Source organism: Mus musculus, chromosome 7 (assembly GCF_000001635.26).
Source record: "Mus musculus strain C57BL/6J chromosome 7, GRCm38.p6 C57BL/6J".
NCBI classification, from domain to species: domain Eukaryota; kingdom Metazoa; phylum Chordata; class Mammalia; order Rodentia; family Muridae; genus Mus; species Mus musculus.
Genome location: NC_000073.6, coordinates 55,929,982 through 55,947,591, shown reverse-complemented (window position 1 = coordinate 55,947,591; position 17,610 = coordinate 55,929,982). Strand labels below are relative to the sequence as shown.

The following is a 17,610-nucleotide window of genomic DNA, read 5'->3' as shown; positions in this document are numbered from 1 at the left end:
CGTGGAAAGGCCTGTATACTTATTTTGTGTACCATATTTTCTCTTTGCTCCTACTCTCTCTCCCCGCTTTACTTCTGATAGATTGCCCTGAATTTCATCCAGAACTTTCAGCCCTATCTTAATCACCTGATAACATGTGAAAAGGAACAAAAGGGCTCCTAACACTAGAAAAAATTTAAGGCCAAACATTTTCCACTTTACTTCTGATAGACTGTCTTGAATTTCCTTAGAAAGTTCAAGGCCAGGCGTACCTCGTAAAGCTGTATTCACTGGTACTCTTGTTCCCCAGCTGAAAAGTTCTGAATTCATGTAGTTGAATCCTTCTTAACAGTCTGCTTTACGGGAACCTTTATTACCGCGACCCGCAGTTCTGGTTCTGGAATGAGGGATCTTCCTTGCGCCGGTCCCGAGTTTTCTTGTATTTTTTCGTCCCGGATTTTTTCTCGTCCCGGGTTTCGGCACCAATTCTTACTAGCGTTCTCACGCCCGGCCAGGAAGAACACAACAGACCAAAATCTTCTACGGCAAAACTTTATTGCTTACATCTTCAGGAGCTAGGAGCACAAAACCCCCAGCCCCAAAAGCGAAAGCCCCTTCTATAATGAAACCGAAACCCCTTCCCTATTTAGGAGAGTTATATTTCGCCTAGGACGCATCACTCCCTGATTGGCTGCAGCCCATGGCCGAGCTGACGTTCACGGGAAAGGCAGAGTACAAGTAGTCGTAAAATACCCTTGGCACATGCGCAGATTATTTGTTTACCACTTAGAACACAGGATGTCAGCGCCATCTTGTGACGGCAAATGTGGGGGCGGCTCCCAACACTCAAACTTGCATTAAAGTTCCTACCTTACCATATCAAATATTGGGATTACAAGGTATGAGTGAGCCATCATGTCCAGTTTTCATCTAACTTCTGAAAAATAAAGATCTGCATGTAGAAACTTTTGTGTTTGGTTTAGTAATTCTCCGTTAAAGGTTTTAAAATACACCTTCAAAGCTGGGCAGTGGAGGCACATGCCTTTAATCCTAGCACTTGGGAGGCAGAGGCAGGCGGATTTCTGAGTTCGAGGCCAGCCTGGGGTACTACAGAGTGAGTTGCAGGACAGCCAGGGCTACACAGAGAAACCCTGTTTCGAAAAACCAAAAAAAAAAAAAAAAAAAAAAAAAACAACCAAGCAGTTTCCTTCTTCCATGTTGCCACCCACATTTAGGATAGGTCTTCCTGCTTCAGATCATCTGATCAAAGAAACCCCTTATGGGAGAGCCTGGAAGCTTGCATTTCCTTGATTCTAGATGTAGTAAAGTTGACAACCAAGATTAACCATCACATGGCAGGGGATAAAGGAATAAGCAAAGTGTGGGAGACTTTTGGTCCAGATACAAAACTGGCAATCTGCCACATGCATTTTCTTTCCCATTTATTAGAACAAGCCTGGTAGCCAAGTCCCAAATCAGTGGGATGAAAATTATCTCATTGAAGTTTATGGGAGTCATAATGAACCTCTACTGGTCTTTCCCCTTTGGAGTGCTACTAACTTAGTGTGGTAGTGTTTATTGTTGCTATAGTGTATATTGTTGCTTTCTTGTCTGCCTTCCTATTGAAGACTAAAAGTTACCACATTTGTTTTGTGTGTACATTTGCATGGGTGTTATGTACATTTGCATGGCTGTGTCGCTCCTGGGGAATCAAATATAAGGCTTTGTGCATATTAGATATGCTTGGCCACTGAGTTACTTAGCAAAACAAACAAACAAAAAACCTTACCATTTACTTAGAGGATTAAAATAATATTTGTTGCATATAGCATGCATCTAATACATACTGTTTGAACAGAAACATTATGGGGCAAAGTATGGTGTCAGTGGTCCTATAACTTTGTACTCAGGAGGCTGAGGAAGGAGTATTTTTATTTCAAGCCCAATCTGGGATGCTGAGAGCTGGAAAAAAAAAAGCATGGATTTTTTTCCCCCTCTGCTTTGTACACCTTAGTTTTAACATCAGTGAAGTTCACGGGTTGGTTCATTTGGAAAATAAATGGGCCATCTGTCAGCTTTGAACTGAGCTTTCTGGTCCTTATGTTCTCTAAAGACCAACAATATTATAGTCCATATCCCAGTAGATACGTTTGTTAAAATTGTCATCCTTTGCTAACAAAATAGTGCTAAAACTGTCCTGTCTGTGTTTCCAGATAGGCCAAATAGATGATCAAACATATACTTTTATATCTTTACAGCTTTCTTTCCCTTGACTGTCTAGGGGCTCCCTATGTTGCCTAAACTGGCCTCAAACTCCAGTTCCCTCTGCATCTGCCTTCTGAGTGCTAGGATTGCAGGTGTGTATTACCACACCTAGCCCCATGCATATTTCTGAAAGAACAGTATTGCATAAGAAAAAATTTCCTCTGTATGAAGATAAGATATATCAATAAATATGTAGATAAATATATTGATGACCTAGATTCATGTATTGTTATATTTAATTCTTCTGTTCTTTTCCTAACAGCAAAATTATATTATGGACTATCAGTTAAGATTGGAAATAGTTAAAACAACACAAAGCCAAAATTTATAAAATAATCCAAACTTATTACAGACCACTCTTTTGCCATAATTTGAAGAAACATAATTAGGTTAGTGCTAAATTTAAATAATATATGTATTTTTGATCAATTATTAGATAATCAGATACCAGTTTTGTAATGAAAAATAAGTTGTCAAAAGTAGTTACCTGCTTCCTTCTATAGGAGAACTAGGAACTGTCAAATTAGGAACAGGACTAGTACTGAAGTATTTTCTTTCTTTTATGAGGAGGGAAATGACTTGTATATGAGCTCTCATGATCATTTTGTGAAAACCTCACCTTATTTTATATCATTTAGGTTTGAGGATTGCGTCACCTTGTCTCCTGTACAAGCAGTTTCTCTGTTCGGTGATCAATGTCACTCACAGGAACTTAAGTAACTAACGAAATGAGCCTGGGGCGTGGAAAATATGATTTTTATATTGGTCTGGGATTGGCTATGACCTCCAGCATTTTCATTGGAGGGAGTTTCATTTTGAAAAAAAAAGGCCTTCTGCGACTTGCCAGGAAAGGCTCAATGAGAGCAGGTAAGTTATGTCCTTTAGGTATCAAAAAGTACATATATACTCATACATTCAGGTTCTTTGAGTATAGACACACTGTCTTCATTCTTTGTGATTATATTTGAATATTTGCATTGCTCAAGAGATTTCTAAATATTTAATAGATAATCAGATACCAGTTTTGTAATGAAAAAAATAAGTTGTCAAAAGTAGTTAACTGCTTCCTTTTATAGTTACTGTCAAAATAGGAATGGGACCAGTGCCAAAGGAGTTTCCAAGGTTTAAGTTTCATTATATCTGTGCAGGAGGAAATTTGATCCATGAATAGAACCAGGCTTTTATTAAAGACTGGGATATTTTATACGTGATAGAACTTGTGACTTCTGCTTTAGATGTTTTTCTTGATGATGTGAAATTGAACAAAGGAAAGAACGGTCTTGCCTGATTTGCGTTTTCCAGTAATTGACCTGAATGGTGTGTGTTGTTTCCTCCAAATTTACAGATGTGTTACAGTACGCTGGAGGGTGCTCAGTATAATTGAACTTTAGTTCAACCCATGGACATCCATTACAGTTCCTTCACTATGAGATATTAGTGCTTACATTCTATCTTCCTGGTTGTGCTTCATTTTAGACCTTATTGGACCTCATGAATAGACTATCTTTGTGGCCAGATCTAATTGAGCAACGTTAAAACATAAAACAGAGTCTCTTAGGATTTAATGGACAAAGGAGAAAGAAAATTTTAGCATCTCATTTATTTTCTATACCCATTCAACCTTAGTCTTAAGGCATCCCTGTTATTCCTAAATTATAGGCTTGTAAAATTCACTTTTTTTCCCTTAAAACAGACAATGGCTGAAGTACCAATTGCTTTTCAACTTAATTTGGTCAAGGAAAAAGTAGATTGTCTCCTGGCAGTCTAGTTTGTGAGCATTTCTCAATCTTTGTAGGACCGTTGTGTCTTCTTAGGTGGGGCTACACACATATGTCTAAATAGCTTTCCTCTTTGCAGACTAAATCATTTGAAATTGATCTATTTCTGCAATCCCTCGCCCTCCAGAAAGAGTCCTATTGTAGTTCAGGCTCTCCTGGAGCGTACTCTGTATTTCAGGCTGGCTTCAGACTTGTAGGACTCATCTCACTTGAGACTTGCCAGTGCTAGGATAGCAGGTGTGCACCACTCTGCCCAACTTTGTTACTTTTTGTTGGTTCTTCTTTCTTATTCATTAAAGCCGCCTTTTAAAAAGGATGCTAAGTATGAGGGTTAAGTTAGTTCTTTAACTCCAGACTATAGTACAAAGATAAATATTTTTAAGAGTCATGATCCTCATATCTTTTTTCTAAGGCAATCATGAAATATCCAAGAAATATCAGATACTTTTAATTCTGTGATTAATTAATACTTTTTATAGGCTTTAAAGAGAAAGATAGTCTTCCAGAAAAATAAAATATTTCTTCATTCACAGGTCAAGGAGGCCATGCATATCTTAAGGAATGGTTGTGGTGGGCTGGACTGCTGTCAAGTATGTATAGAGAACATTTCAAGAAAGCATTATAGCTATATGTTAAATACTTTACATATGTTGTTACAGCAAAGTTTAGAGCATTTTGTGTTTACAAGTTAAATTCAAAATAGATTGAAACCTATAAAAGTAGTTTAGTTAATTGCTTATTTATTTCAAATAATAAGATCTTTATAAAAACTAATCTGATTAAAACATTTTTGATATATCTTTGCCTTTAAAAATAATTACCAGATAAGTAGGTTAAAAGGTGTGTGTATGTTGGGAAAGGGAGGAATAGAGCACTTGCTTAACATGTAAAACACCCAGAATTTGATTCCCTAGCACTTTAAAAAAGAAAAAAATATATAAGATGAAAGTTAGGGGGAAAAAATCTGATTTTTTTTTTCCCTCCATTATTTCTCAAGACTGTTCATTTTTATTTTGGTCACAATCTTTATGAAGGTAAGTGAAGGGGGCTGGAAAGATGGCTCAGTAGTTAAGGACACATGTTGCTCTTGTGGTTCTATTCCCAGCACCCATATAATTGTTCACAACCATCCATAGTCCCAGTTCTGGGATATCCAATACCCTTTTTTAACCTCTTTGGGCACCAAGCATGCTCATAGTGTACATACATACATTCAGGTAAAACTCTGAGACACAAAATTAATCTTTTAATGGGACTGGAGAGATAGCTTAGTGGTTAAGAACATTGGCTGCTTTTCCAAAGGACCCAGGTTCAAATCCTAGCATCTACATGACAGTTCACAACTGTCTGTAATTTCAATTCCAGGGTGTCTGACACCCTCAAACAGACATACATAGAGGCATAATACCAATGTAAGTAAATAAGACTTACTGAAAAAAAAATTTTTAATGTGAAATAAATTGTCCTTCAGACACCTGAGACATAAGCTGTGCAGTGGTGTTACACACCTTTATTTCATCCCAGCACTGGGGGGACAGGTGGATCTCTGTGAATTTAAGGCCAGCCTGGTCTACAGAGTGTGTTCCAGGACAGCCAGGGCTACACAGAGAAACCCTGTCTCAAAAAAGAAAAAAGAAAAGATACCTGAGACTTGATAACAGATGCTTATCTGTTGATCATCTCTTACATCGTGACATTGTTTTTAGTGCTGAAGATATACTAGAAAAAGGAGAAAAGCACCCCTCCCCAAGTGTCCACTTATAAGAAGCTTACAAACAGTAAGAAGGATGAGTAGGGTGAAAGGGGTGTGTGTGTGTCTGTCTGTCTCTGTGTGTTCACGCGCTTGTAGCGGGAAGAAACAAAGCTAGAAAGGGGATATAAACTGGAGAGTAAGTAGACAGACTGAGATAGGAGACCAGGAAGGACAAACCTTACTGGAAAGTAATAGACAGCTGAGGATGTGAGAGATCTTGCCATATTAGGAAATAACTTTGAAATGAAGGAAATAGGTTTTGTTTGTTTGTTTGTTTTTGTTTTTGGAGACAGGGTTTTGCTGTGTAGCCTTGGCTGCCCTGGAACTCACTCTGTAGACCAGGCTGGCCTCGAACTCAGAAATCTGCCTGCCTCTGCCTCCCGAGTGCTGGGATTAAAGACGTAGGCCACCACGACCGGCTGAAATGAAGGAAATAGTAACTAAATACTTTTACTACTATGCTAAACTTTTGCTAGGACTGGGACTTGCCTGTGAATAGGATAGCCTTCTCTTTGATGTCCCCAGTTGTTCTTGCCTCCTGGTAGTCATACTTTTGAGTAATCCTCTGTTACATAGAATTAGAACTGGCCTGTTATGGTCACAGAATCCAGGAAATGTGATGTATGACTTCTAAGGATGTGCATTTTTTCTTAGATTTCTTTTTTTAGGGAAGCCAGTTGCTGTGCTGTGAATACTTTAAAACTATCTTTACAGGGATCCCTGAACAGCAGCCAGTCATACCAGTGCCTGGAATATGGTTCTAACCTTCAGATACTGCAGCCTTGGTTTATATCTGACCTAGGCTCTTAAAAGATCCTGACCATTTGCTAAAGTCTGGGCCAGCAAACCATGTCAGTAAACTGTTAGTTTTAGACTGACATACTTTAGAGTGATTTGTTCCATAGGTAGTGCTAGAATATGAAAACTTCAGGAAGCATTAAAGTTCAGTAGTAAGGGAGTTAGGGCAGTAAGGACAGAAGGAAATAAGGTTAGAGAAATGAGGGCATTTATTAAGCAACGGGTTTTCAGGTCACAGAAAGGATTTTGAATTTGTTGGATAGAAAGCCTTTGGAGAGCTTCAATAAAATGTATGATGTAGTTTCTTTGCCTACTGTGTTGATGCATAGATTGACTATATAAAGAGGTGACAGCATGGACCAAGGTAGTTCCAGGAAATAGTGAAACGAGTTCTGAATATGTTTTCAATGTAGAACTGACAAAATGTATGGTATGAAAAGACATTGAAGACTTGGTCACAGTCAATAGAAATGACTGTTCTGTTGCTAAAGGTTAGCAAGAACCTGAGCAGGTCAGCTAGGAGGAGATCAGGAGTTTGTTCTGAGTGCATTATTGTTAAAAGTTTATATGAAATAGTTAAAAAGATATGTGAGATAGGCAGTTAGACAGCTCTGGACTTTGACTAGGTCATTCAGGCTGGTGAAAAAAATTGGGAGTTGCTATCTCTTTAAGACCAAAAGATGGCTTAGGAAATGAGAATATATAGAAGTCCAGATATCAGATACTCAAAATACAGAGTAGATTGATGTAGAGTTCAGGAGTAGAGGAGGAAAGAGATTGGAACTAAGCCTCAAAATAACAAGGGGAGACCAAGTAAGCCTTCTGTTTTTTGGAGCCAAGTGATAGGGTTTGGGGAAACAGTTCTGGTTGGTGTCAAATGATGCTGCTACAGAATAAGTCCAGTGAGGATTGAACATTGACTATTGGGTTTAGCAGTATGTAAAGCCTTAGTGACCATAAGCAGCGGTTTTGATTTTAAAATCTTTTGTATGAAACTTTTTTAAAGATAGAAACTCATAGTATGCTTGCTCACACTTTTAATCCCAGTAGAAGCAGACAGGTCTCTGAGTTTGAGGTCAGCCTGGTCTACATAGCTAGTTCAAGGTCAGCCAGAGCTTCATAGTGAGAGCATTTCTCATGAGTTAGTTAACTAAAGGACATGGATTTACAGAGCCTAGGCTGGACTTAAACTGCTGAGGTTAGCAGCTAAAGATGACCTTGAACTTCTGATCCTGCTGCTTCTATGTTAAGTGTTGGGATTACAGGCATGTCCTCTCAGTTAGTTTTACACAAGACTTTTTTGAATATCAAAAAGAAGTGAAGGTGGATATAGTGGTACAATGTTTGAGCCAGACACTGTGGTGTGTACTTGTAGCCCCAGTTACTCTAAAAAACGTTTTTCCCCAAGACAGCATTTCCCTTGTAGCCTCTATAAACTAGTCTGGACTCAAACTCAAAATATACATGGCTCTGCCTCTCAAGTGCTGGGATTAAAGGCATGTTCCACCATGCCCAGCACCCCGTTACTCTTTAGGTGAGGCAGGAAATATCAGTCAGGAAAAAATAAGAAGACTTAAAATACAAATACCACACCCCTGCCATCCCTTTTGACAGTGTCATGTAAGCAGAGAACAGACTCAGGTCAGTGATGTGCTAATTATTTTTTTGTCCATTTGACACAATCTGGAGTCACCGGGGAAGAGGGAACCTCAGTGGAGGAACTGCCTCCATCACACTGGCCTGAGGGCTTATCTCTGGAGCATATTCTTTTTTTTTGTTTTTGTTTTTTGAGACAGGGTTTCTCTGTGTAGCCCTGGCTATCTTGGAACTCACTTTGTAGACCAGGCTGGCCCCGAACTCAGAAATCCGCCTGCCTCTGCCTCCCAAGTGCTGGGATTAAAGGCGTGCGCCACCACGCCCAGCTGTGGAGCATATTCTTAATGATTGATATGAGAGGGCCCAGCTCATTGGGCAATATCAGCCTGGGTGGGTTATCCTGGATTATATAAAAAAGCAGACCAAGGTGGGCTGGCTAGAGATGGCTCCATGGTCAAGAGCACTTGTTGTTCTTGCAGAAAACCCACAGCCATCTGTAACTTCAATACCAGGGGAGCTCAAGTCCTCCTTTGATTTACTTGGATACCAGGCACACGTGTAGTATACTTGTATACAGGCAAGAAAAACATTCATATACATAAATTATACATATAAAAAAGAAAGCCAGTAATCCTTCAGTGATGGACTGAATGGAAATGTCAGTGGAAGACACTACTTTGTATGCCTGACCAAAAAATGTAATAAAAACATGCAGCCTAGAATGGTGGGTAACATTTGCCTATCTATGATCCTGGTACTTAAGAGGCTAATGCAGAAGGATCAAGAGTTTGAGGCCGGGAGCTTGAAACGTGGCTCAGTAATTAAGAACACTGGCTGCTCACAACTGTCTCTAACTAGTTCCAAGATATGCACTATCCTCTCTGGCCTCTGGAGGTATGAGTCATGCAAAGAGTACGTAGATGTACATGTAGACAGAACACTCATGCACATAAAATAAACACAAAATTAAAAAGTATGAGGCCAATCCAGGTTACATAGTGAGAACTGGTCTCAAGAACAAAACATCCCAAAGAAGGGGCGTACTAGGAAATACCAGTCAAACAGAAAGCAGTATTGAAAGCATATAATAATAGTGTATTGGATGAGTCAATCAACATTGTCACTGAAGACAAGTTACAAAGCTGGAGAAAAAAGATCCTCCCCGTTCAAAGTGTCTTATTTGCTAAGTGCCATGTGCTTGTAGCTCCAGCTGTGTGGAGGCTGAGGCAGGATCATGTGAGTCCATGTGAGGTTCAGCCTGGGAAACATAATGAGACTCCGTATCTTAAAAAGGAGGCCAAGAAGACGAGAAGAAAAGAAAAAAAAGGAGTAGGGAAGAAGGAAACAAGATGAGCTGAAAGTGTGCACTTGAACTGGCAAAACAGCATCTCAAAAAGTAAAAATAAAAAAAAAGTTGACTTAAAAAAAGAAGAATCCAGAAAAAAACTATGAAATTTACCTTTGTATCAGTGTCAGCTTTCTTTAAAGTATATTTGTTGTCCTGGTTGACAAATATATTAATACCCTTATGCATAAATTATCTTTTAAATTAAAGCTATTGCTTTTAATTACATTTACTGACGGGTTATTGGTATCAGATGTTGGCAATTTACAGCACTTGTACCTAGATGAGAGAAGATATGGCAGTTGTTTTGAACTACAATATAGTTAAAGTAGTAGGTATGTGTTGCATAAAACGCAGACATCTTCAAATTGAGTCCATTCCTGTCTGAGTTGGTTTTTATTGTTCATCTCTTCAGTGGGAGCCGGTGAAGTGGCCAATTTTGCTGCATATGCATTTGCTCCGGCCACATTAGTGACTCCACTAGGTGCGCTCAGCGTCCTCGTAAGGTAAGACTCTGTATTTCATGTGAGAAATGGTATTTTAGTCTGTAAAATACTAGTGTGCTAATTATATGTCAGAATACTTGTACACCCTTAAGGATTTTTTAATAATCTATAGTAGTGTTTTTTCAAAGTTATCTTCTTTGCATAGTTAGTTATTAATTTGTGGGACAAAACCATTTTATTTTATCCTTCCTTCTGCTTATATCCAGGACCAGATAGTGATTTAAACTTTAGAAATGTTGCTACTTGTCTTAACATTTACTATTCAGTATACATATACTGTTGTAGGTAGGATTTATTAACTATTATAGAACATCAAGTCTTGGGGGTGGGGTGAAGCGGGGGAGGGGGGTTGAATACCTCAAAAGACTGGCGTGCAGTACTTGTTTTGTAAGACCAACTTAAAACTTGTCCTGTTTTGTTACTGTAATGATTAGTCCTAATAGCTAAGCCTATTTCAAGTCTGGATTTTGGTTACTATTTTGAAATTGAGAACTGCTGTTGCCCTTTCTATTAAATTATATATAAAATATGATTATGTTTTTATCCTTAACTTTTCTTTTTTATAATGTGAACTTATTTGTTTATTCTGTACTTTATTTTTAGGTTTGAATAAAACTAACTATGTTATAAAAACTTTGCAGTATATAGGCAAATTAATAATGAAATGTTCTCAGATTATAGTTTATTGACTTTATATTTCAAAATAATTTAGGATGACTGTAGGCAAATCATACACGGTTAAATCAATACATAGGGCTGGCAAGATGGCTTAGCAGGTGAAAGCACTTACTGCCAGGCTTGGCGGAAGGGAGACAGCCTATGTGTGCAAGCTGTCTTCATTTCTTCACACAAATAGAGAGAAACAGAGATGGGTGAGGTGGGAGATAAATAAATGTAATTTTAAAATAGAAGGCACACTTTGTACATAGAAGTTTTGTAAACTTGAAGCATTGGCTTGGATACAGTTTTTATTAAGAACTAGGGTGTATAAATTATGCCACTTGATATTTCATATGGGGTCTTGTAGTTGCAGTGTATATGAAGGAGGTGGTTCATTTTGTTCCAGGGGTTTTATTTTAGGGCAACAGTTATGATGGTCCTAGACTAGATTCTACAGCTCATACAAAAATGCCAGTTTAAGAGTGAAGCAGTAAAGACGACAAGGGAGGAAGTATAGTAAGTATGCTGGAAAGGCAAGGGGGCAGTGCTTTATTACATTGTCTTCTGGGTAGGACATGAGTTCCCAGTTGATAGAGACAGGGAGCCACAGTATTCACAGCCAAGCAGTCTCAGTCAGATTGGTCAGGCTAATTGATTAGGAGGGTGATTGCAGAATATACGTACTGAACAAAGGAGACAGGTACAGAATGGAGGCAGAGGTCCCATTTTTATCCTGCTAGTTGGATGCTCACAAATGCAGGTGAAGAGACAGTGCTTTCTAGCTAAGCAAACTTTTAAGACCTCATTACAGTTTTATAATTGATTGTACATTTTCTTTGTCAAAAACCTGGAAATATTTTTGTGTGAGCTCAGTGATCTGCATTGCAAGTCTGTTAATTTTCAAAGTTTGAAAAGAGCTAATTTAAGTGTTCAACCGTTATTCTTCCTTTTAGTGCCATTCTGTCTTCATACTTCCTAAATGAAAGACTTAATCTTCATGGGAAAATTGGGTGTTTGCTAAGTATTCTAGGGTCTACAGTTATGGTCATTCATGCTCCAAAGGAAGAGGAGATTGAGACCTTAAATGAAATGTCACATAAGTTAGGTGATCCAGGTAAGAAAAACTTCATGAAGGTTACTGTACTTAAATTTTATTTTTATTTTAATTTAAATTTTGTGTGTACATAGATGAATTGTTTTGCACAGGTTATAAGAAATGGTTCTCATGTGTCCCTAGCCTCTTGTCTTTTTTGTTGTTTAATTATGTTTTTAATTTACAAATACTATGTTTCTGTCATTGCTATTTCCTTAGCCAAAGTCATTATCCGATACTTATTACACTTATATAGGATCACTACGTTTCTTTATATTCCCCTTACAATCAAACCTTTATTCTTAAACATTATGATTACCCCTTCTTTCTCTCTTCTCTGATTTTCACACGTTCTCCCTTTATAGCCAGGCTGGCCAGCTGATTGGAGGTTTCTTGTATAGCTTGAAATTGACCTCATGATCGTTATCTTACTTGCTTAGTTATTCCTAAATATTCTGAAGAAATCATCACTTCACTTCCTCTTTGAACTCTTCTCTATTGTCTAGTTCTACTCTTAAGTTGACTAAAGTACATCAGGCAGCCTGGGTGGACTTTGAACCAGTTATCTGGTTCCCTGTCACCTTTGTACTGCGCCACAGTGGGTGTGAGTGTTCTGTACTACTGAGTCACATTCTGATGCAACATGTAAGACACATTTTCACCATGTAACTTTGGCTTGTTTGTAACTCTGTATACACTAAGATGGCTTCAGATTAATAGAGATCTACCTGCCTCTGCCTTTCAAGTGCTAGGAATATAGGTATGTGCCACTATGCTCAGCTCAGGATTCAGTTTTCTCAGATTTACTGTGGTATTTGAGTTACCCTGTACTTTTTTTTTTAAAGATTTATTTATTATTTATTATATGTAAGTACACTAGCTGTCTTCAGACACTCCAGAAGAGGGAGTCAGACCTCGTTACGGATGGTTGTGAGCCACCATGTGGTTGCTGGGGTTTGAACTCCGGACCTTCGGAAGAGCAGTCGGGTGCTCTTACCTGCTGAGCCATCTCACCAGCCCCCCTGTACTTTTGATACACTCAGAAATATGTCTATTACTGCCTTTCTTCCCTTGTTTCTGTCTGCTTTAATAGCCTGTTATTTGTGGAATTTGAAGTAGAGTGACTTTTCTTAGCCTTGATTTGTTTCCTGATCATGAGTCCCACATGCTTCTGCCTCTGCTTCCAGACTGTTAGAATTACTGGCACGTGCTCCTCCCCCTCAATTCTTCTCCTTTCCCCTTTTCATCTTTCCATACAAAAGGTTATTTATGTACTATGTGCAGTGGAGAACTTCTGAGAATCCTTGAGAACTGTGGCTGGCCCACATAACTGTACAGTTGTCAGCTATGACATATCTCCATACTCAACCAGGACCCCAACAGTTTTTAGGTTCTCTTGTTGACTTGCTGCTTATCTGGTACTTGATTTTATTTCTAGATGTGTCCCTTTTAAAAAACAACTCATAACTTCTGATTTTTACACACACACACACACACACACACACACACACACCTCCTGAGTGCTAGAATTAAAGGTGTACACCATCACCGCCTGGCTATAACTTGGGATTTTTGCAGATAGAGATGAACATTCAAGGGTACTTCCTGAACTTAGGCTACACTGGCATCTCCTTCCCCTGTTCTGATTATCATTTCTCCCTGCCCTGTGATTTAGATTACATTAAAAGTATTAGTGATGCTGCCCCACGCCTTTATTCCTAGCACTCAAGTGGCAGAGGACAACCTGCCTGGTGTAGATTGAGTTCCAGGACAACCAGGGCCTGAGGAGAAGTCCTGTCTTGAAAAACCAATAAAAATAAAAATGTTAGTGGTGGGTTTTTTTTTTTGTTTGTTTGTTTTAGTACTATGAAGCATATTTTAATTTTAGACTGTGTACTTTTACAAAGTGGTACTGAGGATTGAATCCAGGGCTTTCTTTGCGCATTCCAGGCAAATCACTCTGCCAGCTGCACTGTTTCCAGCCCTCCAGTATGTACTTCTGATGTATTTGTGTAGGTGAGACTTTGCTAGAGGAGCAAGAGAAAAGTCACCACCTGAGAATTATTTTCGTAGAGTCTTGTGTCTCTTTGGTGTGAATGGGAGTTAGCTACAATGAGTAACTTACAAAGTCTTTAACACTTCAAAATGAATCCATCAAATAGTTTTATAGGCAAGATATATCTGAGGATGCAGTACTGGGAGTTATGTATACCTTTCCTGATGATTTTGTGTGTGCATTGTTCTAATATAGCTTTTCTTTGCTTCCTCTAGGTTTTGTGGTCTTTGCAACATTTGTGGTCATTGTGGCCTTGATATTCATCTTTGTGGTGGGACCTCGACATGGACAGACAAACATTCTTGTGTATATAACAATCTGCTCTGTGATTGGAGCATTTTCAGTCTCCTGTGTGAAGGGTTTGGGTATCGCCATAAAAGAGTTGTTGGCTGGAAAGCCTGTTCTGCAGCACCCCCTCGCCTGGATTCTTCTGTTTAGCCTTGTGGTCTGTGTGAGCACACAGATTAATTACCTAAACCGGGCTCTGGACATTTTCAACACTTCCATTGTGACTCCAATATATTATGTGTTCTTTACAACTTCAGTTTTGACTTGTTCAGCTATTCTTTTTAAAGAATGGCAGGATATGCCTGTTGATGATGTCATTGGGACTTTGAGTGGCTTCTTCACAATCATTGTGGGGATATTTTTGTTGCATGCCTTTAAAGATGTCAGTTTTAGTCTAGCAAGTCTGCCAGTATCTTTTCGAAAAGATGAAAAGGCAATGAATGGCAATCTTTCTAGTATGTATGAAGTTCTTAATAATAATGAAGACGACTTACCCTGTGGAATTGAACACACTGGTGAAAATATTTCCCGTAGGAATGGAAATCTGCCATCTTTTTAAGGACATGTTTGAAAAGTTAACCTATAATTCTGTTATAAAGTGAGTTTTGAGCATCAGAATGTATCTGAAAAAATTATCCTCAAATAATGTCCTCTAAAGACAATCTTTTTTTAAGTTTTCACTAATTTGGATCAAGAAATTACTTTTCTTATAGTTAAACAATGGTAGCTCACTAATATGACCTCAGTACATGGCTAATTTCTAATAACATTGTATTATTGTAAAGGTATTTTACATTTTTATTCATTCTCCAGAAATTTAAATGCACTAATGACAAGTTTTAAGCTTATAAAAATGTTTTATTTTTTCCATTGGTGATGAACATTAAAATGTACATTTGTGATCCCCATTCCATCAATACCTCATCATACTAAGGCTTTTTGATTATAAATTATGTGTGTGTGATTCCAAGAAAATAATTCTCAGGTGGTGATTTGTCACCCAAACATCTGGTTTCCCGCACACATCTGCTGGCCCCCTTTTGGAAAAACCCACTGTGCTATCAGTTAGTACTTGCTGTTTCCATGGTGACTGGATCTCTGTGTCATCTTATGGAGCTCTTGGACCTCTCAGTGTGGTTCAGAATGGGCTAGATTGTCATTCAGCCCTTAACTCTGCCTTATCAACAGAAACTTGAGTTTCCTTAAATTTAGAAACTCGTGCTTGCATAAAATGGCAGGTTGGAACAAAATCTTTATTTTGATCCTAATTGCTTAGGTTTAAAATGTTTGTAAAATAGGTCTCTTTGAACCAAGTGATTTATTTTGCTTCAGAGTTTGCTTTTTTTTTTTAAATAGAAACTGTGAAAAAATGTTTATAGAAAAAATACAAGCAGGTACAAAAAGGTTAGGCCAATGTAAGGAACACTCTCCAGCTTTAGACTCGCCCACTTCAAAGTCATGTACTAGCTTAAAAAAAAACCACTCCCCTCCATCCTATCCCTCACTGACAGGAAGAGCTGAAGCTGTTTCCTGGTCCTGCCCATGGTTGTATAGTAGCTTAGTACTGGTTTTGTGGGGGGAAAAAAAGTTTTTTTTGGAGTGGGGGTAGCTTTGTTCTATTTATTATTGGCACTCTTAAGGATTCTTGCCTTCTTTTCCTCTGACTCCCTCTATGTAAGTCCTTTTCGGGCCATACTTGGTTTCAGTCACAGGACCTAGTATATTCTACACAATTGTTCTAAAACTGAGCTACAGTTCCAGCCTTCCTATATAACTTATAAATGTCAGACAGAATAGGCTTCCCCCTTACCCTCGCAGATATAATTTATGTCTGTTTTATGTACTGTATGTCTTATTTTGCACATAAAAAAAAAGCCAATGTTCATTCCCTTGGGGGTGAAGAGTTTCCTCATTGAGAATGTGTGTTGTACATACAACACTTTATACGTACGGAATCTTGTATGCAAGCATTTTATTTGGCCTGTCACTTGGTAATATAGTTGTTAACTTTTAAAATCTACACTTCATAGGGTCAGTACAGATGCCATTACGACTATTCATATCAACAAAAATATTTTAGGTAACTTTTTGATAAATAGGCTTGTTTAAAATGTTACTCAGGTTTACAGTACAGCTGGATAGTACCTGTGTTTTATTTTCTGTGTAAAATAAAGCTCAAAGCTTTTGGACTTTGGGGTTTCCCAGCCCAGTGATGTTTTTCTCTTTTTTAAGACAGGGCTCTTACTATGTTCCTTAAGCTGTCCTTGAACTCTCGGCTCCATCGATCTTCAGTCCTCAGTTTCCCATGTAGCTGGGATGTGAGTGGCACGTCGCTGTACCAGATTTTCAGTTAATTTCTCTCCCTTTTGATGCTTCTGATAGTACAGCAAAATTGGGTTGTTGTTGTTCACATGTCCAAGTCCTATAGTGAGATAGTTCCCCCAGCAATGGAGAAGGTATGCTGAGAGCTGTTAGGGCCAGGCCCGGTCCCCTTTTTGCAGAGTCAACTGTCCCACATAAACCCCTGCCCTCCCCCACACTGTTGGCCTTAAAGAGTAGATGCACATACCATCGCAGTTCTGGTGTTCCTTTCATGTCCTTCATGGACAACACAATTGCTGTCTTACATCTCACTGGCTTTCATGTCATCCCTGCCCAGACCTGAATGTTAAGTTCTGGTTGTGTTTGAAAGATGTCATGATCTTGTCCTATTGAACACGTCCTGTGAAATGTGGGTATGTACAGGGATGTTTATGCCAATGAACAAACGCAAACAGACTCCATTAATTTTTATTTCTCTAATTGTTAAGTCATATCTCACAAATCAGACTCACTGTTGGATTTACTTGAACAGAGGAGACAATTTCACTATTTTGGCATCAAAGGGAACGGTGACTTAGAAAAGAGTTCCTAAAAGGCCATCAGAAAAATCCCTAAACAGAGCTAGTCATTAAATTTAAAAGAAACTGGTAGAGGTCTTTTTTTGTTTTTTTATTTTTTTTTAATACAATTAGTTGGTATTATGCTCGTACAGGATGAGTGAATTTAGCATTTTATAATAGCTGCTGGAATATTCGGCATGAAAATACTTGTTAATACCGTAATGGCAACAACTAGTAACCGTATTCTCAGACTTCCCAATTCCAAAGGCATATACAATTTTAGTATAGAAAAATAAGTAAATTTTATAAAGTTAAGCTTTCAGATCAAAAGTAGGTTCAGACATAATGGAAAATAGCCCCTAAAAATTTCAATATAGTTTACATAAAGACAAACATGCCATCAGTTACTGGGATGCTGTGAGCTTAGCCCTCAGCTACTGGCTAGGGACTGGTGGATGGGTGGCTGGAAGCAGCGTACATGCTCCACAGGTGTGCTCTCGCCATCACCAGATTTCAAGTACTTGTCCAGGATAGTGATGATTTCATCGTTGAGAATCTGGAACTTGCGGATCCTCTCCACCATCTTCTTCAATGGCTACAATTAGATCAGA

General features: G+C 38.5%; 2 protein-coding genes across 11 annotated transcripts in view; one reads left to right on the top strand and one right to left on the bottom strand.

Moving 5' to 3' along the window:
* The window catches only part of Nipa2 (non imprinted in Prader-Willi/Angelman syndrome 2 homolog (human)), a 31,228-nt gene extending 14,902 nt beyond the window's left edge, over window positions 1-16,326 (top strand). For 3 of the 6 annotated variants that reach the window (NM_001256132.1, NM_001256131.1, NM_001256130.1), the window contains 5 exons: window positions 2,883-3,111; window positions 4,556-4,612; window positions 9,930-10,020; window positions 11,634-11,794; window positions 14,045-16,326. In NM_001256132.1, the coding sequence (NP_001243061.1) occupies window positions 2,973-3,111; window positions 4,556-4,612; window positions 9,930-10,020; window positions 11,634-11,794; window positions 14,045-14,676 (1,080 nt within the window). In that variant the 5' untranslated portion in view covers window positions 2,883-2,972 and the 3' untranslated portion in view covers window positions 14,677-16,326. Of the gene's footprint in view, window positions 1-2,506; window positions 2,634-2,882; window positions 3,112-4,555; window positions 4,613-9,929; window positions 10,021-11,633; window positions 11,795-14,044 lie in introns of all 6 variants that reach the window. The other 3 variants (NM_023647.6, XM_006541324.4, NM_001256133.1) reach the window with 3 other exon arrangements.
* Cyfip1 (cytoplasmic FMR1 interacting protein 1) overlaps window positions 14,959-17,610 on the bottom strand; it is a 90,612-nt gene continuing 87,960 nt past the window's right edge. For 3 of the 5 annotated variants that reach the window (NM_001164661.1, NM_001164662.1, NM_011370.3), the window contains one exon: window positions 14,959-17,594. In NM_001164661.1, coding sequence (NP_001158133.1) covers window positions 17,430-17,594 — 165 coding nt within the window. In that variant the 3' untranslated portion in view covers window positions 14,959-17,429. The remainder of the gene's footprint in view (window positions 17,595-17,610) is intronic. The other 2 variants (XM_006540729.2, XM_017322067.2) reach the window with 2 other exon arrangements.